General features: G+C 45.7%; 1 protein-coding gene and 1 long non-coding RNA gene across 2 annotated transcripts in view; both read right to left on the minus strand.

Moving 5' to 3' along the window:
- The window catches only part of LOC127594131 (uncharacterized), a 105063-nt gene that overhangs the window by 69854 nt on the left and 11314 nt on the right, over nucleotides 1-23895 (minus strand). The window lies entirely within an intron of this gene.
- dclre1b (DNA cross-link repair 1B) lies at nucleotides 4364-8073 on the minus strand. Its single transcript, XM_052055047.1, has 4 exons — nucleotides 7455-8073; nucleotides 6330-6495; nucleotides 5879-6061; nucleotides 4364-5655 (listed from the first exon to the last, which is right to left on the minus strand). The coding sequence occupies exons 1-4, from the start codon at nucleotides 7647-7649 to the stop codon at nucleotides 4568-4570; spliced, it is 1632 nt and encodes a 543-aa protein (XP_051911007.1). The 5' UTR covers nucleotides 7650-8073; the 3' UTR covers nucleotides 4364-4567.

Here is a 23895-nt window from a genome sequence, read left to right on the forward strand (position 1 = left end):
TTTGCCGATTTTATTTCATTCTACTTGCTAGTGTGATGGCGCTGAGGAGAAGATGAACAACCTTGCCCGAGGCTCATAAACACCATACGAAAAGCAGCAATGAGTTGTAATTGTGTTACTTTTTGTAATGTGTTACCCCCCCCCCCCCCCCCCCCACACACACACACACACACACTTGTACCCCAATGCGGGTTTTTTTGTGTATGCGTTTCCTCACATCAGCCAGCCAGGGCAGGGAATTGCAATTGCCGCCCCCCCCCCCAATTGCAATGGGGGGGGGGGGGCCTTGGATTTGCTTAATTCAACAAGTACATCGGTTGCAGGTGATTAAAGTGCGGTAAAAAGACGTAATTTTCCCGCGTCTTCCTCAAAAATGAACAAACGTTAAGTGGTAGTAGAATCCATTTTAATCACGTGCAACCGAAAATCAAGTCCGTTTTTTTTTTCTGAAACCGCTGTCTCCGGGCAGCGGGTGGGGGGGGGGGGGGGGGAGACCCCTGAACTGGTTGCCAGCCAATCGCGGGGCCACATTGAATACCCGGAGAAAGCCCACGCAGGCACAGGGAGAACATGCAAGCATCAAACAGGCAGGCCGGATTCGAACCCTGCACCATTGCACTGTTGAGGCGGACGTGCCAACCGGTCGACCACCGTGATGTTTTTTTCAGTGCGGTAAAAATTATAAATTGTTGTGGACATACGAAAATACCGTAATCCAGCCATCAGTTTTCTGGAGCGATTGCCCTTATTTGGGGCATGGATGAGAAGGGGGGGTGGGGGGGGGGGGGGGTCGGCCCCCCCCAAAAAAAGACTAAGGAATCATTACAAGTCAATATTAAAGCACATACGGACAAACAATGGACTGGTAGAGCCCACGAAGAATTCACATTCACACCTAAAGGACACTTTTGTGGAGGAGACTTCACCTGTTTTTTTTTTCTTACAAAAACAGACCAACAAAAAAAAAAAGATTCCATTTTAAGGCCGCACCATCCAGATGTAGCTGCTCCAATAGAACGCCAGCGACTAACGATGGGCGAGCGCGTCGAAAGGGAGGGAAGAGCGGCCGGCAGCGCAAAGAAGAGGTCGCTTATGCATCTGGGGGGGGTGGAATAAACGAGATTAGACGCTGCAAGAGAGGTTGTAAAAGAGAGCGTGAAGAGTACAGTGCGGGAGGGGAGGGGGAAGGTGGAGACCCCCTGAAGGGAAGCAATCGTGTGTGTCATCAAAGCAGCATCTTGAGCGCCAAGTCACCGCGGAGGAGTGTGACAGCAACACAGAGAAGATGATCAATGATATCACACGAGCAGCACTTGTACAAAACTTGAGATCATTACACAATGGAGGTATGTTTAAAAAATTTTTTTTTAAAAGAAAACCCTATTTCAAACCTGGACAAATGTACGCATATGTGCAAAATATGTGCTCTTCATATATTTCAATTTGAATCATACATTTTTCAATGCACGTATTAAAAGATCCAAACCGACCATCAAGGGGTTTGACGCAAACAACAAAATTTTTGTAATTTTTTTTCAATGCAAAAAAAAAAAATAAATAAGATTCAAGGATGGCACAAAATTGTTTAACAAGAAAACAACATCAAGTCCAAGAGTTTATTTTGCAACGTTTTTTTCACACATATCAACTCACTCAAAATGTTATTCACATATTTACAGATTTTTAAACAATTTACAATTTTAGTTCAGAATATTATGGGGTATTTTTGCCATTTTTCCAGCGTGTGTGTGTGTTTTATTCTTTTTGTGTGGAAAAGTCATGCTGTATGTTTATCAGCAGTTTTTATAGACATTTGGAGTTGTCATGAAAAAAAGGTTTAAAAATAACAAAGAAAAAATATTTTTCGGGTTTTAAAAATTAATCAAATGGGCCAATCAAATGTTGGAAAGGATTACAACGAACTACCGTTGTGACGTACAAATTCGTTGTGTCCCTCCAGGTACGTTTTAACGAGATTTGACTGTATTCGCCGCAAAAAAAGAAAAAGAAAACATTCGCTCTCGTTTACAGAGTGTCATTGAACACATCACAAGCAGCAAAGACGTGACTGGGCAATACAAACGCAAATGGCGGCCCCCGTGAACGGCGGGCTCGCGACACTAATGGAGTCGAATAGATGAAAAATAATGACATGAACAAGATGTGCGCTCTGAACAATCAAGGGGAACTATTTAAGCACACCACACAGCAGCAAGAGAAAAACGCATTGAAATATTAATATGGAATTGCGAATGACTCTGGACTATCAATCTGATGCGACTCACCAGCGCATTCCTCGGAGCTCTGACGCGACGGCGGGAAGCAGGTGTGCTGTTGCGTCACTTCCGCCATCATTGAATAAAGTTCATGTACGGTCCAACACGCATCTTGACGACAACCTCCTCTTCTTAGAACCCCTCAAACGCCAGGATACCCTCAGATAATCAATTTGAAACGTCGCTTTCCGAATTGATTTTGGACTGGCTTTGTGTTTGTACACTTTACGAAGTGTACTCTGTTATTGGCGTCCTCGAAATGACGTCACACTTCCGGGTTAGACGCTGGTCAGGATCTCACTTCGGAGAAACATTTTTTTTTGTAATCAAAATATAAAGTATGTCTATTCATATTCCTGCTTTAGTGGAGTTAAACATGGAAAGCGTTAGCAACTAACCCATGTGCGCGACGCGAACAAATACAAAAAGAAACCTGACGTAAACCTCAACTTGAACGATCGTGACGAAAGGCGAGTGTATTTAAGAAAGGCCTTGAATGAAAGTGCGGTCCGTTGAATGATTTTAGTTGACACGTGAAAAATCAATACTTTCAAAAGGTAGCAATCAAAGGCAACAATGACGGAGCCCGGGGTTCGGGTCACCTGGACTGCACATTTTCTGCCTTCCTTGTCGTCTGTCAGAACCTCCACAGATTAATTTTCACCTTGCAAAGCCGACTGCCTATTTCTGTGTTTTACAATCCGGATCATTCCAAGGGAATTCCGATTATTTTCTTCCTACTCCGTCTTCATCTCAATCTGTTCCCTCGGTCGACCCCGTTCCTCCACACGACACATTCATGTGCGTGTCTGTCATCTCAAACCGCCACAAACACAGCCGGAGGGCCAACCAAAAGCAGCCGAGCTCTGTGAGCGGACGTGATAACAGCCGCTGCCGGCGCGTGGGCGCAGCAAAGAGCGGAAACCGCCTTTTTTCCCCCTCCTTCTTCTCACGTCGGCGACCTCTGCTATCAGCTGTGGTGAGCCCTCAGTCGTTGCTCTTCGCCCACGCAGCTCGGTCGACGCGTCGCAACGTTCAGTTGCAAATGAAAGGAGCCGAGACGCAATCTCTCCGAGTTTTGACTTCAAAAGAAAACGGCACGCCGCTCTTCATTTTCCACCAAGACTCGAGACTTCCTTTGTGCTTTTCCTCATTCTCAAGGCTCGGCAACTCAAAAGAACGAGAGCAGAATCACTCCACGGTGCCGGGAGTCCTCCGAGAGCTGCCCGTGGTGCTGAAAGCTCCTCCAAACTCAAATATGCGCGGCTTTGAAGCACATACCTCGAGTTTAAAATAAATCAATCAATCAACATGTGGCTACAAATGACGTTTGCCGTGCGGTGTCACCTTTTCTCACAAGGCCTCCACGTTTCCCTGCATTAAAAAAGGGCAAAACCTTCAAATTACACTGGAATGAAGACGATCGCGCGGTTGCTTGGAATAGGTTGCACAATACTGCCATCTGAAGGCTATATGGACACAATGCAAGAGAAACAGGAAGCTAAAACGGATATACAGTAATCCCTCGTTTATCACGGTTAATGGGGACAGAAACCATCCGAGACTAACGGAAATCCGCGAACTAACATGTGTACGAGTATAAATAATATTTATACGGCCAACTTTAAGGGTATACATGCACGTTTCTAGTAATTAACATTATTTAATGCTATATACTAATATATTTAAACATGTATAAGTTATGTTAGTGAATGAATAACGAAATACAGTAAACATGTATGTGTTGCTCTACGTGACTCGCTGTTGTTTTGCTGACTTTCACTGCCTATTGCGTTCTTTTTTGCGGCATTTTTTTTTAAATGAATATAATTGAAAAAATCCGCGATGCACCAAGGCCGCCATTAATGAACGGCGAGGTATCACTGTAGAATTTGGGGTAGACGGATGAATCGTCTCTTTCCCCAAAATGAGAACAGAGGATACATCTTGTCAAATTGTTTGATGGCAGTTATGGGCGCGCATGTAAATATCTCACTAGGCGTACCGTCATTAATTTTTCTGCAGGCCATTTTAACGAGTTTTATCAAGGTCATTTGGTTGGTGGGACGTAAAAATATACCGATGCCTGATTCTCAGTGTTTAATAGTCCGTCCATTTTAATTTATTATTAATTTTGTCAGTGTCGAGCCGTGCAAGTGATTGTTGTGGGTTTTTCCTTTCACGTAACTTTTCTGCTCGGTGGCGTGCCGTGTGAGCTTTTTATCACGTCAAATAAATTGGCTGAGCAAAGGTTAAAAAATGGCGCGCTCGGTTGAACAGCAAAAACACACTCATGGCACATCAGGCTTGCGTACGGGACAGAGGGAAACCACGCGCATGACGCTCTTCAGAGGGCGGCACGGCTTTAAGTCCTCCGGCGGGAAAAGCGCCTGCTTCAAAATGTCATTTTCAAGCCGTTCCAGGTGAGCCTCCGAAATCCGAAATGAACCGGACGAGGCGACGAAATCGTTCAAAGCGTCGAGGGGTGCAGAGCCACCCTCGGACGCACTCGAGTCGTCGTCCCGAGCGGGGGTCCCGGGAGTCGCGCTCGCCGTGGCCTCCTCGGTGGGGCGTCGCCGCGGCGCTGCTAGGCCGCTACCCGCGTCCTGCAGGATTTCCAGAGGGCCGAAATTGCTCTGGCTGAGTTGACTGAACGGCACCCGTTGCGCCGTCAAGATCTCTTCCGGGATGGGGTGCACGAGGTTTAGCTTCCACGTGTCCGAGGGTTCTCGACCGCTTTTGTAAAAGGTGAACTCCTCGCGGGATTCCGCCAGGCTGCAATCGCTGTCCGTGTCCATCTCGGAGGAGGAGGAAGAAGAAACCGGACCCGGACGCTCCCCGGGGGAGTCAAACACCACTCCTTTAGGCACCGGCGGTCGAACATATTGGCGCCGAAGGTTTCCTGACGATCTGCTCCAGTTCTCCGGCAGCCTCCTCATGTAGCGCTGCACCGACTCGGGCACCAGGACTTCGCGCCTTTTGCGGGGTAATAAGCCGGAGAGGCTTGCCGGGATGCCGTTGCCAACGATGGGCAACAGGGAGGAAGGCTTGAGTCCGGAGACAAAGTCCACCAGCTCCTGATAAGACGAGTGGTCCGAGTAGGGCACCACGTGCAGTTTGGGGTGGAAGAGTGGGAGGGGCCTGCTGGTGGGATAGATGGCCAACGTGGGTTGCTCGCTGTTCCACCGGCACATGGCGGCAAAGGAGATCTCTCTCTGCTCCACGACGCGGATGCGACCGGCGCCCCGGTCGGTGGTGAAGACGTCGGGCAGCCCGAGCACTCTGAGGGTCTCCATCCTGTCAAAACTCACCTCGATCCAGGTTTGAAACTCCATGGCGAGCTCCACCAACAGAGACTCCTTGCCCAGGGTGTAGAGACCTGCGAGGCAGCACAGGGGAGGTGAGCGACACGCTCAGTCAACACACCTTGCGACTGGACAATTCATCCAACTCACAATTTCTTGCAAGTTCTCAAAACCCGTTTTGAATAAATAAGGTCGCGGTCATTTGCTTTTCCGATAACAAATTCAATGTTTCAAATCACAAAATGTTTTGGAGCATTTAAGCAGTGGGAAAACAAACAAACAACCCCCCCCTCCCACCTAAGACAACGGTGTGGTCCGGGTGGCTGCGAATGATCTCCTTGATTTGCTGCGTGGCTTGCTTTCTTGACGGGATGCTGCGGTTGGGGTCACAGTTGGTGTCGTCCAAGTACAGCACATCGATAACGCCGTTGGTTACCAGGCACAGCTCGCGCAGCATTGATGGGGAATATCGGAAGTCACCTGAATTAACCATGTAGCAGACATTTTAAGTCAGTGAGAAGACAGTACTGTACTCCAAGTATATGAAAAAAAAAATTTTTTTTTAATTTTTTTTAATGAATATGTTTGGGAAAAAAATCAGTGATAAACGAGCCGCGAAACAGCGAGGGATCACTGTAAACATGAAACGATATGAACATTTCCCAGCACAATTACCGTGACAAAAACGACACATTACAGAGTATTAACGATCATTTAGGTTTCATTCGCGGTGTGTCGAGACGCTCACCGGTGTATAGAATGGTGCCAAAGTAGCCCTCGAAGAGGAACATGACCGCACCGGGACAGTGGTTGGCGTCGATCAGTGTGACGGTCATGTTTTCTTTGCCAATGTCATCCAGGGGCAGGAGGTACGAGTCGCCAATCTCCAATGGGTGGATCCACTTTTCCTTCACCTGCACACAACGAAAAAAAAAAAAGTGGACACGCCCACGTTCACATGCCAGGTTTTTGTGAGAGAAAAAAAAATGGCATCGGCGCCATTAATGTGACCCATTACCTGTACAACTCAACAGCCCAAAACTTTGATGGCAAGCGGAAACAAACTGTGATAATACAATTGCACAAGTGTGCACACCCTCCCTTCTGGGATTGTGGTTGTGAATTCTATTTTTATAGTTACATGCCCCATTTTTTTTTCATACACGTCAGCCAGGCGAAGAACACAAAATAAATTTCATACACAATTAACAAGTGTAAAAGAAGGGCACAACAGTACGATTACCAAGAACTAGACATCCCTCCCAAATAGATGTTTGTTTTATTAATCTGACAAAGGCCTGTTAATTGTATTTTGATTTAAGCGTTCCACTAAACAAGTCAGTAAGGAGACATGGTAAGTGGTTTCAAATTTGATAGTCTCATTTATCCATCCATCCATCCATCATCTACCGCTTATCCGGAGCCGGGTCGCGGGGGCAACAGCTTTAGCAGGGAAGCCCAGACTTCCCTCTCCCTAGCTACTTCTTCCAGCTCTCCCCGGGTGATCCCGAGTCGTTCCCAGGCAAGCTGGGTGACATAGTCTCTCCAGCGTGTCCTGGGTCTTCCTCGGGGTCTCCTCCCGGTGGGACATGACCGGAACACCTCACCGGGGAGGCGCTCAGGGGGCATCCGAATCAGATGCCCGAGCCACCTCATCTGGCTCCTCTCGATGTGGAGGAGAAGCGGCTCGACTCTGAGCCCCTCCCGGATGACTGAGCTTCTCACCTTATCTCTAAGGGAGAGCCCGGACACCCTCCGGAGAAAACTCATTTCGGCCGCTTGTATCCGGGAGTCTCATTTAAAGTAGGCAATTCACCCAGCGTGTGCATGCCCACCCCCCACCACCGTCCAGCAAAGATGAGAGAGCTCTCACCCGCAGCTTGACTTTGACCAGCGAAGCGGTTACCGGGGAGCAGTAGATGGGTCGGTCCGCCCATGTTGACGTCAGGCCGACCGTGTGGTCGCTGTGCATGTGCGACAGGAAGAAGAGTCTGCTCTCTGGACATCTGCGAAGATGCCAGAAGTCGACGGCCAGCGGAGTGTTGGCGATGATCTTGCCATTGGACATCCTCCCATCCGACGTCGCATACGGCACCGGTCGTTGAACGAGTCAATAACGTTTGCTGACTCGTCTTGTGTCGCGCAGTGGCTCGTTTGATGTTCGATAGGCTGAATGATTCTAATTTTGCGGCGCCGTGTTTTAGCATTCAAAAATGTTCCGCTAAAAGCCCAGTAAGAGAAGTAAACGGCCGGTTTCTTGCATCCATCGCGGCAGTGCGCCACCTCTTCCCGCGCCATTTATATTTTCAACCTAGCTTCCACTACACGCCCCTTCCCTACCACAATACCGTCGTCTTTTGATGACGTCACCATCGCGATTCACACAAGGAACTGGTCCAAGTCTTACATGTTTACAGTAGGAAATGTCCCAGTTCCACAGAACAATGGTTTAGTCAGCGGAAAAAGCAAGCATCAATCTGCCAAACTCTTTTTATTTACTTTCCTCCCCCTTTCAAAGAACCACAACACTGTCGCTTCTAATCTACGTCGCCAAAGACGTCACTCGACACAGGCTGCCGTACTTGTTAGGTTTTGGCTCCATTCGTCGAGTGAACTCGGGTCATGAAATCGGAATACTCCCACCCGGATTGTCACAGTTCCGACCGCAAAACGTTCGAGGCGAATATGGCTGATTACAATAAATTGTTGTTCTAGTTCATCGCAGCATATTTTGATCTCCAGCAAAGAAACGTGCCATGCTTGTCCACACGATGGCGGTAGGCGAGAAGGCAAGCCAGAATGACAACGTCGCTGCTTTTCTTGTTAGCTCTGTTTTAAGGTTTTTCTTAGACAAATGAGAATATTTGACCTTTCTGATTCCATTCTATTTTCCTTTGCGTGCGTGCGTGTGCAAAAAAATGTATCCATTCTTTAAGATTTAGATATCCTTTATTTGTCCCACAATGAGGAAATGTACCTCCATTTTTCAAATGGTCAAAATTTGACCTCCAATGCTCCTATTCAATGCATTCCGTACATTTTGTTTTAAAATAGGATTTTAAAACCATATCCTCGCTTCTTTTCTGAAGAAGGTGAGAGGAAAGGTCGTCCAAAATGTTTTCAATTTGATTAATTGGGTAGAGGGGGCGGGGTTACAAGCAAATGTGGGCGTTACTACGGTGACGGCACACAACAGTCGTCTCCCTCCCTTGCGCTCCATTTTACAGTTCCTGACTGAGGATGACACCTGCCGGTTTCTCTTTCACTGCAGCTGCGTGCAACCGCCGCTTGTGCCCCCGAAGCAAATGCCACGCAGTCGGCCTCACTGCTAATTCTTTGACTCGCACTCCACACTCAACTCACACAAGAGGAGCGGGGGGCGGGGGTTGGAAGGTTGTTACCTCCAGCATCTTCGCACTCCCTGTTGAGAGCCAGATAGTACAGCCGCGTGAGCTCTTCCACTATGGCTGGTGAAAAAATGAACTGGATAGTTGGCGCAGTCGTGATGCAAACCTGCACGATGTTCGTCATTTGCTCGTCCATTATTTTCCCTTCTACGCTCCCCTTAATAAGGAAAATCACTGAAACAAATGATCGGATGCTGAGGTTAGACTTGTCACTGTTGGTCACGCCGTTCGTAGCCGCGTGACCTCTGGTCAACAATCCCGTGTTACTCTAAATCTTAGGCACGGGCTGGTTGGATGGCTCATTTTATGGGAATTAAACATCTCCGTTTAGCGGATGATTAAACCCCCCCGACCCCCAACAAAATTAATCCAACATGAAAAAATTGGTCCAGTCACTTCTAAATTGAGGTATACAAAAAAAAAACTCTAGAAGAGGAAAAATCATCTACTTATTTTTGAATATTATTCTAAATAATTATTATTGTTATCTTTTTGCATTTGTGGGCGTGTGAATACATTTTAAGGTCTTATGACGAGCTGATGATACGCATTTACGCACCATTCATCCAAGTTAACACAGTGACGTACACAGAGGTGATTATTTGCCTTCAGGGAAAAAAACGCAGCGGTGCCGCTTATTTACGGCTACGTGCGAGGAGCCAACGATGCCCCTTGGCGGCAAAGAGCTGGTTGCCGGGTAGAAGCCGCTTGGTGGAAGATGCGTTTCTCGCTCGCTGTCCCGCCATCTCTCCGTCCCTCGGCAGCTTTCCGCTGACCAAACTCAATCCAAACGGGGAAGCAAACGCTTTGATTTGATTCGACCCGTTCGTGCGCCTTTGAGGAGGGAATTTAGTAGGAGGCGGCCGCGTGATCGGCGACATGGCGGAAAGAATGATGAATGAAGAAGAATGAGGAATTGAGTAAGACGGAATCATGCTGAGCTTCTGCACCGGTTTGATCATCGTGTAGCTTTTTAAAAACATATGGAGCAAATATCATCCGGTATATACAACAATAAAACCATAATTAATAACCAAGACAGTAGAAAGCACAAAACAGTCAAACTAAGATCAATTCTCAGTCATTCCGAGTCAAGTGCCAAAGAATAAAAACGAGTTTTGATACGAATTTTTTAAAGATGGGCAGCGATGAAGCTTGCCCAACATACATTTCCGATGGGAGGACAGGTCTGGACTGCAGGCAAGCCAGTGTAGAACGCACATTCTTTTACTACGAAGCCACACTGTTGTAACACAAAACGAAAAACGGTCAAACTAACATGCTGAGTCAAATGCCAAAGAATACAAATGATTTTTGAGACGCATTTTAAAAATTGGCCACTTGCCGAACATTCAGCGGGAGGACATTCCAAAGAGAGGGACCTCCCGTCGCGTTACGAGGTGGTGGTGGACCCCAAAAAGCAGGCAAGAGGAAGGAGCAGGGTGTACTTCAAGAAGTGTATTGATAAAACACAGAAAACTAAATCCAAAACAAAGTCCAAAGAACGGAACAAATCCAAAGTAGCAAGCAAAAACCACAACTTCAGCAAAACATTATCAATAACAGAAACATGACCAAAAAACATGACCTAAACATGACAAATATACATGACGGCAACAAAGAAACAAACAATGACCCGACACCGAGTGGTCGCGACGGGAGTAGCCGTTAATAACAATTGCATAACGACCAACAGGTGTGCAGCTGCAGGGAGAGCCCTACAGTGCCACCTGTTGGTCACAAACAGAATCGTGACAGGACCGGCAACGGAAAAGGCTCCACCTCCTCTGAGCCTGCGCTTACTTCTCGGTATCTCTAATAATGTCTGGTCCACAGACGTGACGACCCGGGGACGGAGTAGCTCGGAGAGGTTAGGTGTCGCCAAGCCATTTCGAGATTGGAAAACAAAAGTTAGGATCTTCAAAAGAACTCCAAAATGTCGAGAGAGCCAGGGAAGGGATCCCAGAGATGTGCTCAAAAGTCATTTTGACATCCAATGTCAGCTTTCAGAGTTCCCGGGTTGTCTTAAATGAGTGAAAATCACGTCAGCATTAATAATAATAATAATAATAATAATTACGATCTAGGCGGCCCGGTAGTCCAGTGGTTAGCACGTGGGCTTCACAGTGCAGAGGTACCGGGTTCGATTCCAGCTCCGGCCTCCCTGTGTGGAGTTTGCATGTTCTTCCCGGGCCTGCGTGGGTTTTCTCCGGGTGATCCGGTTTCCTCCCACATTCCAAAAACATGCGTGGCAGGCTGATTGAACACTCTAAATTGTCCCTAGGTGTGAGTGTGATCGTGGATGGTTGTTCGTCTCTGTGTGCCCTGCGATTGGCTGGCAACCGATTCTGGGTGTCCCACGCCTACTGCCCGAAGTCGGCTGGGATAGGCTCCTGCACCCCCCGCGACCCTAGTGAGGATCAAGCGGCTCGGACGATGAATGAATGAATGAATTACGATCTATGGATATGGACTGCAATGTTGAAGCTCTATTTAAAGGACGCCATCGACAGAATTGGATGTTCGTGTCACAGGGCGCCGGATGCACTTAAGTGTGATTAAAAAAAAAAATAAATACAGGATCCGTAATTGATCACAAAGGCCCTCGAGAGCATGGTCTGCGGGTCCTCAATATGCTTCAACATTTGCACGCGCATGACAAATGATGCGCATTATGCATGTATGGAGCCGAAGAGGAAATGGCAGCATTTAGAGCAGGGGAGCTGTAAGAAGTCCTGATCAGACCTCTTGCAGGAAGTCTGGCATCACGCAGGCCCGGAAATATTGCCCGGTTGCGATAGTTCTGGGTTAAGCGGCGGCCGCCGGGGTTGGGTGAGAAGGTTCATTTGCTGGAAGCAACCTCCAAGTGAGTTAGCGTCAGGCAACAGCAGGGGTGAAAATGGCCCCCGTTTGCTTGGTGCTTTCGCAAGGCAACTCGAGGACACGCCTGCACTCGACTCCGGCAGGTCCACAGTCAACTCACCTTTTTTTTTTTGGTACGATAAATAAAGACCGGTAATATAAATCGTTTCAAAACTCGTTCTACGATGAATGTGGCCGATGACCTGTTCAACAAGCTGACAATCTGAATCCGCTCGATCACAAAGCAAAGGGCTGCTCAATGAGCGCTAACATTTCCTCCGTGCGCTAAATGCACACAACATCGGCGATTTGCGATCATGAGGAAAACCGGTCGGCCTTTTTTTGAGCATTGTGATGACCTGTCTGCTTTCGCAGATTGCCACGATTGTATACCGCCTCGCCCATGTCATCAAGTTCAATATAGTGAAACTCCTCTACAACGAAATCATGTTTGCAGCAAGTCATTTTTCACAACAGGGGGTTTTTCATTGTAGCAAATTTGATCTCAGATGTAAACACACACACACACACAAATTGAGGGATTAGACTTCATTGTAATGAATCTGTTCGAGAGGCTAGAGCAGAGAAAAAGATTTCGTATAACGCAACAGGTGTTTTTTTTTTTTTCGTTGTATGGGGGGCAGGAGAGTGGTAATAATAATAATAATATTCATCATTCATTCATTCATCTTCCGAACCGCTTGATCCTCACTAGGGTCGCGGGGGGTGCTGGAGCCTATCCCAGCTGTCTCCGGGCAGTAGGCGGGGGACACCCTGGATCAGTTGCCAGCCAATCACAGGGCACACAGAGACGAACACCATCCACGCTCACACTCACACCTAGGGACAATTTAGAGTGTTCAATCAGCCTGCCATGCATATTTTTGGTATGTAGGAGGAAACCGGAGCACCCGGAGAAAACCCACGCGGGGAGAACATGCAAACTCCGCACAGGGAGGCCGGAGCTGGAATCGAACCCGGTACCTCTGCACTGTGAAGCCGACGTGCTAACCACTGGACTACCGGGCCGCCATAATAATAATAATACATTTTATTTATAAGCTCCTTTCAAGACACCCACGGACACTTTACAATAACAATAAACACAAAACAATATGGGTTGAGCAGCGGCAGCATGCATGAAGACTTTTTTCACATTAGGGGGTTTTCTGCCCATGTAGGTTTCGTTGTAGTTTCACTGTACCGGAACGCAGCACGTGGGCATTAGAAAAATGAAAGATAAAACTCCACAGTGCGGAGCCAGTTTGGAGTTCTCAAGAAGCAGCATCCCTGGCGCAGATTAGCTCTCAAAAGGCTAACGTTTAAGAACTGAGAACTTGCACGGGGTTTCAAAAAGGGTTGGCAAGAATCTCTCAAGCCTCGCCTTGGTGTTCATCGCTCGATGTTAAGACGCATTCTTGTGAAAATGGTTGCCGCTCTCCCTCGGAGTGTTTGTCTTGTAAAGCGGACGCTCAATGAGGCGCGGAAGAATCCATCAGTGTCCTCCTTTTTCCACCCTGCACTCGGATTTTTCTGTACAGTGAAAACACGGAAAATGAACGTGTCAGTTTGAGGGTTAGCGTTAAAATATAGCATTTATTGCACCAACTTCAATTCGGATCCAATCACATTTTCATCTGAAATAGCGGTAAAATCGGGTCTAAAAAAAAAAATCCAGCCCGATCCGGCCCGAGCCCAACCAATGCACTCGATTTGCAGGCCCGAGCCCGAAGCAAACCTGAAATTTCACATTTTAATTGTGAGGACTCGGCAGGAGGAGGGGTGATTTATGAAAACAAATTAAAGCCTGTCTTTTGTAACAAAATGTGCAGAGGGTACATTAACAGACAATTTTCCATCATTGGCGGACATTTTTAAGAGTTGACGGGAAAAATTTAAGGCCGTGTTGAAAATCGGGCCATAAACCACAGCGGCAGTAGTCCTTAAGAATCTAGCGCGGCACTTTAAGTCTTAAAGTGTCCGATCCCGCAGCTCCTGTTTAATAATTAAATATCAATTATATTATAACGCTTTCTCTATTTTATCCAAATTATTTATTTTAAAACAAGTATTCCTTAGTTTAGTATCCACACGTTGTTTTAGTACACATTTTTATAAACATCTACAAGTAGTGATTAAAAACATGCCAGCGAGTGAGAAGCCGGACCCAAAGCAAAGATTGACATTTTTGGGCTCGGGTTTAAGATTTTACCTCTAATCTGAAATCCCGGTCGAGTTTTTTTTTTTTTTCACACACTGGCGATCATCTGAGTGAACAGCTTGCTCTTTTGGTTGACACAGGTGCCACCAAAATCCTCGTCTGGGAATGAAATGATCGGCGTTGTGTACATTCATCCAATCCGTTTGTTGCCGTCAAGGGCGAGGTAACCAGGCGCGACCTTTCTGGGGCGGAGAAGATGACAACCCCTTGTGCAGCCTTGTGATGCATTTTGGGTAAAAAAAAAAAAAAAAAAAAAAAGGGAACACTGTTCAGTGTTCCGTGCGTGAGCCGAGGCGGTGTTTGCGCATGATCCCGCGCGCCAACATTTGCAGAATTAAAATCTTTGTTCCGCGGCATGGATTTATTTATTTGGCTGGCCACAGCTGCGCTTGGCTGCGTTCGCCTCGGTAGCCGCAGGACAGCGCCCTGACGTCATTTACACATCATTGAAATCAAATGAAAAGAGTGGAGCCCCCCCCACCCCCGCACCCCCCACACACACACTTTCAGCAGTTCGTGGACCGTGATTTCTGTTGAAAAATAAATATTATACGTGACGTCATCGCAACAGCTACGAAGGCGCCTCACTCGACCTCATTTCAACAAACACCAACGGATGAAATCTGCGTTGGTGTCGCTTTATTTCTAAAGCGACAACATGCTAATTGTTTTAGCATTCACTCAACTCAAGCGTAACTCAAGAGCACAATTCGATACAACGGGTGCGGAAGGGGGGCGGACAAGCTCCGAGAGGTAAGGTGGGGCCGGGCCGTTTCCAGATTGGAAAAGAAAATAATTGGATCTTCAAAAGAAGTCTGAAATGAGCCGGTGATGGCCGAGGCAACAAAATCTTGGCGATTGAGCGTCTCCCATCTGTCGAGTGTGCTCGCTTCCCGTTGCCGCTCATTTGGGCCAATTTTCTAAGTCACAGTTGATCAAAGTACAATTTTTGGACTTTGTCCAAGATGGCTGCCTCAAAACAAAATGGAAGACAAATTCAGGCGGGGTGGTGGGGGGTCTTCAGACTTTCATGGCTCTCGACACGATTTTGTGTGAAGTCAAACAAGAGTTGAGAATTTTTTTTGTGGAGCCAACTCGGGAAATTGGATTGGATTGGATCAACTTTATCGTCCCGAGTGAAATGTGCGCCGGGTTGCTACTTCAAGCCTAAATGAGCAACATATAATATAATTCTCCTTTTATTATGGAAAAATCTCTTTGATAATAAGACTTTTGGCAAAATAAAATCCAACTTTCTTCCTGCAAAGATACGGCAAAAAACGATCGCGCGGGGATTTCAAATTTATAGTGGCTGTAGAAAGTCTACACACCCCCTTTCAGGTTTTACGAATATATGTAAAAAAATAAAAATAAAGAAGACGGCAAGATAAATGGGCTCCAACTTTTTTTCCACCATCAACGGGAGCTCGAACCTGCTCCTCGGCGATCTTTTCTGGCCCGAGTTGCGTCACTTTTGGCTCGCGGAGTCACCTGCCTTCTAAAACGGATGCGTGTGCGTCTACAACGGGGTAACAGAACGGTTATAAAGACCAAAACATCGCCGCCTCTTTTTCTCCCTGAGGGCTCATCTCGACTGCGGCCGCCGTGATCAGTTGCAGCAAGTCTCCGTTGGCTTTTTGGCTTTCGGAAAGACAGACGTGACACACCTTCGTACACGTGGGCCTCGTTTGAGGGTTTAAAATGGACAGATGGGTCCGTTGATTTGCTCTGGACATCCCAAAATACCATACACGGCTTTAAGCGTATGAGAATTATTATTAATAATAATTATTATTATTATTATTATTTATTGTTAATAATAAAATTAATAAATTAATTAAATTAATTACAAATTAAATAAATAAAATGGACAGATGGGTCCGTTGATTTGCTCTGCACATCCCAAAATACGATACACGGCTTTAAGCATATGAGAATTATTAATAATAATACTATTTTATTATTATTATTATTTATTGTTAATAATAAAATTAATAAATTAATTAAATTAATTACAAATTCAATAAATAAAATGGACAGATGGGTCCGTTGATTTGCTCTGCACATCCCAAAATACGATACACAGCTTTAAGCGTATGAGAATTATTATTAATAATAATAAAATATTATTATTTAATAATAATTTAATTTAATAATAATATTTTATTATTATTATTTATTGTTAATAATAAAATTAATAAATTAATTAAAAATTAAATTAATCAAAAATTAATTAAAAATTCAATAAATAAAATGGACAGATGGGTCCGTTGATTTGCTCTGCACATCCCAAAATATGATACACAGCTTTAAGCGTATGAGAATTATTATTAATAATAATAATAATATTTTATTATTATTAATTTTGTTAATAATAAAAATAATAAATTAATTTAAAAATTAAATTAATCAAAAATTAATTAAAAATTCAATAAATAAAATGGACAGATGGGTCCGTTGATTTGCTCTGCACATCGTTAAGCATATGAGAATTATTATTATTAATAAATAATAATTATTATTAAGCGTATGAGTCATTTAACTCATTCAGTACCAGTCAAGTCTAGACCAAGTCTGAAAAGACGTTTAAAATCGTCTTTGGGAGTGAATGAGTTAAAGGACTCGTATCTCAAGTGGCCTTTTCCCATTGAAATGAATGGAAAATGCTTTAATCCGTTCCAGCCTCCCTCAAAATCCCAACAAATTGTTTGCAATTTTATTTTTTCCCCAGGAAGATAACGCTGTAAAATCTTGTACTCGGAATGAAAACAGAATAATAATATAATGACAACGATTTGAAAGAATGAAACAGTGGACATATCACAAGGCTTTCATGCCATTCATCGTGCTTCATTTCAATTCTGGCCTTGGCCACCAGGGGGATTATATGACACCGAGTACCATATCATGTGGCAAAATATCTCATCTTGCACCGTTTGTGTTCCAATATCCATTGCTAAAAGGGCGAGAATGGTTATGAGTCGCCCACGGATGGCATTTTCCATTCCATGGACGAATTCCGGCCCACCCTGTGCATTGAAATCACCCACATAATGGCTCAATTAGTTCAACACGATCATAGACGTGCTCGGCGGGACCAATGAAAGGACCAGTGGCGCTGGGCCATTTATCCGTCCATCCATGTTCTCTATCGCTTCTCCCGTTCAGGGCCTCGTGAAACTTGAGTCTCTCGCCACTGACGTCAGGCGTCAGACTGCGCTTCCGGAATGGTCATCGGTCACTCACGGGGCCACAACTAACGACAAGGTAAGCATTCGCAGTCCCATTTACAGACTTTGCCCAACCGCTGGGCTAATATCTGACGGTGTGACGAGTCGTGTTTTGTTTGATTGTTATTTCTGGAAGCGCGCATTTAAATTCACCATCTCGGCGGAATGCATTTGATGACATGAATAATTGATGAGCGCTCACGCTGTTCTCAAAATAAGTCTTCCGCTTCGGAAACGGCCACCGCGATCTTGGGATGTCGGCTTGCGAGGCCTCGTGTTGCTCAAAATCAATACCTGACAGGACATCTTACGTTCGTGCAGGGAAGCAGACGCACCAAAAATGAAAACCTAAATTCTTGAACTTTACTGCTGCAATGATGAGCATTCAGTACTTTTGAATTAGTCCCCCGCCCCCCCCAAAAAAAACTCATCTTGCTTGACAGGATGCATCACGACGATGTGAATTTGGTTTACAAATCGATACGCGTCTTCAATGCCAGTCCACCAATCAAGCGTTGAGATTGATTGGTAGACTCAGACAAGGTACGGTAGCAAAAAAAAAAAATATATTTATTCACAGAAAAACGACAAATATGAACACAAAAGGTCATTTTGATACCCGAAAAACAACACAAAACACCAAATAGCAAAAGTTCAGTGACACGAAATCTTAAGACTCTTATGAACACATTAAAGTGTCCTTGGGTGTCTTGAAAGGCGCTTATAAATAAAATGTATTATTATTATTATTATAAGGTATTGTTTGAGTTTTTTTAAGTGTATTTGAGCCTAGTATTCAAGTGTTAAAAAAAAAGTCCTCTGGAGTGGAATTTCCCCAAATTTCTTTTGGAGTAGTCCAATTACTTCACATAGATTGGGGAATTTCAAAATAAAGGTGATTGGATAACATTTTTTCTTCCCGGTAGTCAGGAGGATAAGACAAGAAAAACAAGAAATCCCGATCCTCGATTGTGCAAATTTGACTGTCAGCATGTGGAGTAATTACTGAAATAAATTGGGGGGTTGCGGGGTGGGGGGTCATTCTTGCTGGCGGATACAAAAAGCGCATAAATTGCGGAGTCCCCGCCGACAGAAAGACCTCCGTGAAATTTCACGTGACAAATGTCAGCAGTGGTGGCTGGCGGGTGGACTTTTTCACGACTCTTAATTACACGAGCACTTTCCTCCGATTCAAATTGCCGGAGGTGACGCGGCGAGTGGATGAGGCAGGATGAAGCCAGAATCCTCTTGATGATTTGCTGATGGCTTTTGGAGAAAATGTGGGTGGGCTAATTGTCTGAACGAAGCACAAAGGGAAGATGACATCCGGCGGACTCGCACTTCATAAATGCTCAGAAGCCACTTTGTCACTCTGCGAGGCTCTGAAAGTCGACTTTGTGAAAAACCGAACTAAACTCGAGCTGAAAGCTGCTATCGGTGCTGCACGAAAGGGGGCCCCGGGGCCCGGCATACGATAAAAAGATGATTGAATCTGTCCGGCTCCTTATCTGAAACCGACAGTCTCCAACTCGGGTCTTCAACCGGACAGCGATTTGGAAATTGGTGGTATGCATTTGATTTTGGAGTCGGCCAATCCTCCATCCAGCGTCTCCAGTTGGTCCAGAATGCCGCCGCTCGCCTCTTGACTGGTACTTGGAAGAGGGAGCGCAGAACTCAGACCAGACACACACCGAGGACTAACAACCGGACAGCGATTTGGAAATTGTTGGTATGCATTTGACTTTGGAGTCGGCCAATCCTCCATCCAGCATCTCCAGTTGGTCCAGAATGCCGCCGCTCGCCTCTTGACTGGTACTGGTGGAAGAGGGAGCGCAGAACTCAGACCAGACACACACCGAGGACTTAGCGAAGCCTTTTCCGTTGACTTCCTAAATGACCTCTCGTTGCCCCCCCCCCCCGGCCGCCCATCTATAAAACTGCTGACTTTGCAATTTTTCAAAGATTAATTATTAATTAATTAATTTTAATTAACATTTTTTAAAATTATTAATTAATTTTAATTATTAATTGATTAATTAATTTTGATTAATAATTAATTTTACTTCATTGATTAATTAATTTTAATTATTACTCAATTATAATTAATTATTAATTAATTACTTTTAATTAATTTCCCAAAAAATATTAATTAATTACATTTTTTTTTCATCTGTACACGCAAAGGGTTAAAAACTGCGCCGCGCTCCGTCTTGTACCGCCGGATTTGTTGGCCAAGGTGATCTACTGTTCTTCATCAGTATGCGTAGGAAGCAAGATTCTGACATGGTGCCCTCGGTTAATGGCCGGGACGCTCCCCCGAGCTCCTTTGAAGAAAATTGAAAGAGAACCGTGACCTTGTCGCGTTGCATCATTCATGAGTGTTTTACACCAGCAGACGTTCTCAACACCTCAATGTATTTCAAAAGGGGATTCGCGTAAATACGTACAAAAGGGGATCCTCCGCGTCGATGTCGAGATGACACGTTCACCTTTTATTTCGCAACTTTTATTTTAGCGCGCACACTGCACGCTAAAATAAATAAATAATACTCTCGATGCTTCAAAAGTGAACTCCAAACTCTTTAAACGGAACAGCTTTCTCACTATTGATTGCTTTTCATCGGGTCTGTTTGTCTGTTTAAGCCTCGGTGCCCCTAGTGGTGACTCAGCGCCCTGCAGGCGGGTCTATTTAAGCCTTGGTGCCCCTAGTGGTGACTGAGTGCCCTGCAGGCGGGTCTGTTTAAGCCTCGGTGCCCCTAGTGGTGACTGAGTGCCCTGCAGGCGGTAAAATTCATAATTTCAGCTGCCGTGAATTCATTCGATCATTTTGTAACCTTGATCAAGTGTGAAATGAAGTCGCGCCGGCAATGCTTTTGTCAGGTGCCGATTTCAATTTGTGCGCCTGTGAGCTGACGTCCACAATTGCTCGCCAAAAGCAAGCATCTGAAAACAGCCCAAGCAGTCGAATGTGATGTGTCAAGAGCCGCTGAAAGTGTTCCCGTGAATCACTCACTCACGTCTTCGCCATCGGGGGGAAAAAAAAAAAATGGCATCACATCAGCTGCCGCGTTGATGCGCGTTTCCATAGCAACGCGTATTCCCACACGGCACGCGGCGGATTGCTGAAGAGCGAGGAACGCGTGGCAAAAACGACCTGCGGCGACCGACGCCGAGCACGTGACGTCGGCCATCGGCGCGCAAAGCCGCCAAGAAGCGAGCCGACAAGCGTGCGCAGGTGCGCCGAATACGCTGGAGGAGTGAAAACGACCAAAAGGGTCCAAAACGCGGCTCTCCGTTTGAATTTGGCTGATTTGACGATTCCTGTTGTGGGATTGATTCGGAAAGGCTTCCTCTTGGGGCGCCGGCAAGCAACATCAAAGTGGCTCGCTCGTCAGAAGATGGAACGCCAAGAGACCCACAACCCCCCCTCACCCCCCCTCCCATTTTGACCCACTTTACCTGAACAACGGCAAGACTTTGACATGTGCGACAGATCGTTTTGCGATCTCTGTGATGTTTTGTTTTGTGAGGATGACGACGGCTTTCTTTGTCTCTCTCTCTCTCGCTCGCCCTCTTTTTGCGATCTCTCTCTCCTTTCTTTCGCTCTGTGTGGCGCCCTCTAACCTTTTTGCCCCCTCCTTCCATCACTCTCTCTCGACTGCCCCCCCCACACCCCCACCGTCACTCACTGCCTCTCTCTTTTACTCCGTCAGTCCGCTTTTTTATTGCTTCCCGTCTTATCTCGCTCCTTTTTTTCCCTCCTTGTCTCTCCATTGCCCGATTTCTCTTTTTTTTATCGCTTTCTCTCTCTTCCACTCTGTGGTGCTTTCTCTCCCCTTTTTCTCTCATTTCTAATTGCCTGCTCTCTTTTCATCTCTCTCCCTCCTTTTTATTGCTCTGTCAATCTGCCCCCCCCCCTTTTTTTGGTCTTTCCGTGCTCTCTCTTTCTCCCTCTGTCAATTGTTCCCTCTTTCTCTTCTTTTCTCCCTTCCTCTTTCTGTCCCCCACTTCACCACACCCTGGCCCTCTCTCCCTCTCTCCATCACTCTCTCTTGCCCCCCCATTTTTACTGCTCCCTGCCTATTCACTCGCAGAGGTTTCTCGTCTTCCTTTTTGACTCGATAGCTCAGTGGCCTGCTCACGCGGGATTCAGTTGGCCTCCTCGCGTATGAGGGGCAGTGCTCCGAGACCTTCTTGGCGATGTAACCTTTGTTGGAAATCGCCGTCATCAAAATCAAAGCGAACCGGACGACCTTTGGTCGTAAAGTGAAGATGTCAGCAAGCGGGTCAAAAATGTTCGGTGCCGTGAAACAAACCGACGCGGCGGCATCTCCGAACAAGATTTGTTATACGGCGTGTATGCTGACTGGGGGGGGGGGGGGGGTTAGCTCTCCAGATGCTTTAATTATCCGAGCGCCTGAACTAAAAATAGTGCGAAACGCGCTGATGCAATCAGCGCCGACTATCGCCATACTTGACCAAAATGGATGCATTGCATCACGAGTTGAATAGTACTGCGCAAGCAGACAACAGACAGTGACTAAAACGTGACAAACCAAAAACGTCTGCGATAGGCCAACGACACAATCACGTAAATCGCAGCGATAATTTCACAATTTGAGTGCTGCGAGTGCTGCGGTGACTCGCTGATCAGAAAAGTCCCGTGATGCATTTAGAGGGTCCCAAATTGCAAATTCTTAAATGGTCTACTTATTCAATCACATTTGATAATAAACACAAACAACAACAATATACATTGATAAGAGTCATATTTCTTATAAACAAATGTTGCAAAAAATTTGAAATCATTCAGGCATACAAGATTTGCTGAGAAATAGGTTCTTATTTCATCCCGTGGTTCAGTCTTTGAGTTCACATCTCCGCCATAAGCTTTCGCAACACTTGTTTTAATGTTACACAACTTGGCAGTCGTCTCCTTTCTGCGAGTGAAGGCCGATTTCGCCAATCTCGTCACGCGATCTTACTTGACGCGAGATCGAAACAACAATGGCGGCGATTGTCAAACTGCGATTGTTGCTGGAAAAATGGCGGCGATTGTTGCTGGAAAAATGGCGGCAATCGTCAAACTGCGGTCGTTGCTGGAAAAATGGCGGCGATTGTCAAACTGCGATTGTTGCTGGAAAAATGGCGGCGATTGTCAAACTGCGATTGTTGCTGGAAAAATGGCGGCGATGGTCAAACTGCGATTGTTGCTGGAAAAATGGCGGCGATTGTCAAACTGCGATTGTTGCTGGAAAAAAAGATTTTCTGTATTTTTTTTTTTTAAACTAAGAAATTTCCTTGCGTCCGAAAAACGCACATTATTTGAACTGTGCATCTGGCGGGAAAATTAACGAGATGGCTGAAATCGCTTGTCTTAAAAGGAAAAGAAATCCAATTATGAGGATGATGCAAAAGAGCACTCGGAATAAAGTAGCAAAAAAACAAATCTCCAGATGTATCCCAGACATGCTAATGTCACCCAGTGGCGGCCGCCAGAACAGAATGGCAATGGCATCAGGCTTCTGGTCCTGCGGGGTCCATTTTTGGTAGGCGATTGTCGTGATACCAAAACGCAGGCAGGAGAAACGGGCTGTACTGAACCACACGGATGAAGAAAAACACTTGCAGGGGTACACTGGACAAGGATCTGACGAGAGAGCGGTCTCTCCACTTGATTTGAATTTGTTGGCAGGAAAGACCTGATGCCATAATAAGAAAGAGGTGCGCATCTGGAGGAGAAGCCTCTCCAATGCCACCGCCCCGAGACAAAACCAACCCAACCAGGACAATTTCAATTTTTGTGACACGTTTATTTTGTGGCGTGCAGTGAGATTTCCCCCCCCCCCCCCAATAAAATATTTGCCTTGGCTCAAGGAAGGGCGGGAAACAGCTGATACCGGACAGCTTGTTGTGATCACTTCAAAGTGTCAAAATCTCATGCAGCCTCTTCCTCGCCGGTCTTTCGTCTCTTTTGAGTCACGACAGCACGACACTCGGTCATGCTGAAAAGCGGACCCGTCGATGAACTCCACTGGCGGTCTCTAAAGACCCCCCCAGGGGGCCAGACGCCAGCCACATTTTATTGGATCTGACAAAGACTTCCCTCCTTGGAGAGAAACAAACAAGAGCGGTCGCTGTCGGGAAGAAGAATTGCGGCGTGATCAACCGGGGGGGGGGGACACTCGGCAAACAGAAACATCACCAGATGAACGGCCTCATCCCTCATCGTGCAGCGGATGGAGACGTCTCATGTTGTAAGCCCTTATATATATATATATATATTAGTGCTGTCAAACGATTAAAACATTTAATCGCGATCGAATGTATAATTCCATAGTTAACTTTGAATTATTCGTAATTAATCAAACATTTCCTTTGATTTCTTTTTCTCCAATTTTCCCATTTTAATGCTCTTATCAACATGGAATCGTGGATCAGTTTTCTTTGTGCAAAATGCAAATATTAACCGAAACAATAATTTCTACTTTCAATTTCACGTGCAGCAGTTATTCAAACTTAGAGCACATTTTATTATTTAGAGCAACGTCACATCCGTGATGTGGTGCCGCATTAATCTTGAGATTAAAAAAT

This window comes from Hippocampus zosterae, chromosome 2 (genome assembly GCF_025434085.1).
Source record: "Hippocampus zosterae strain Florida chromosome 2, ASM2543408v3, whole genome shotgun sequence".
In the NCBI taxonomy this organism is placed as follows: domain Eukaryota; kingdom Metazoa; phylum Chordata; class Actinopteri; order Syngnathiformes; family Syngnathidae; genus Hippocampus; species Hippocampus zosterae.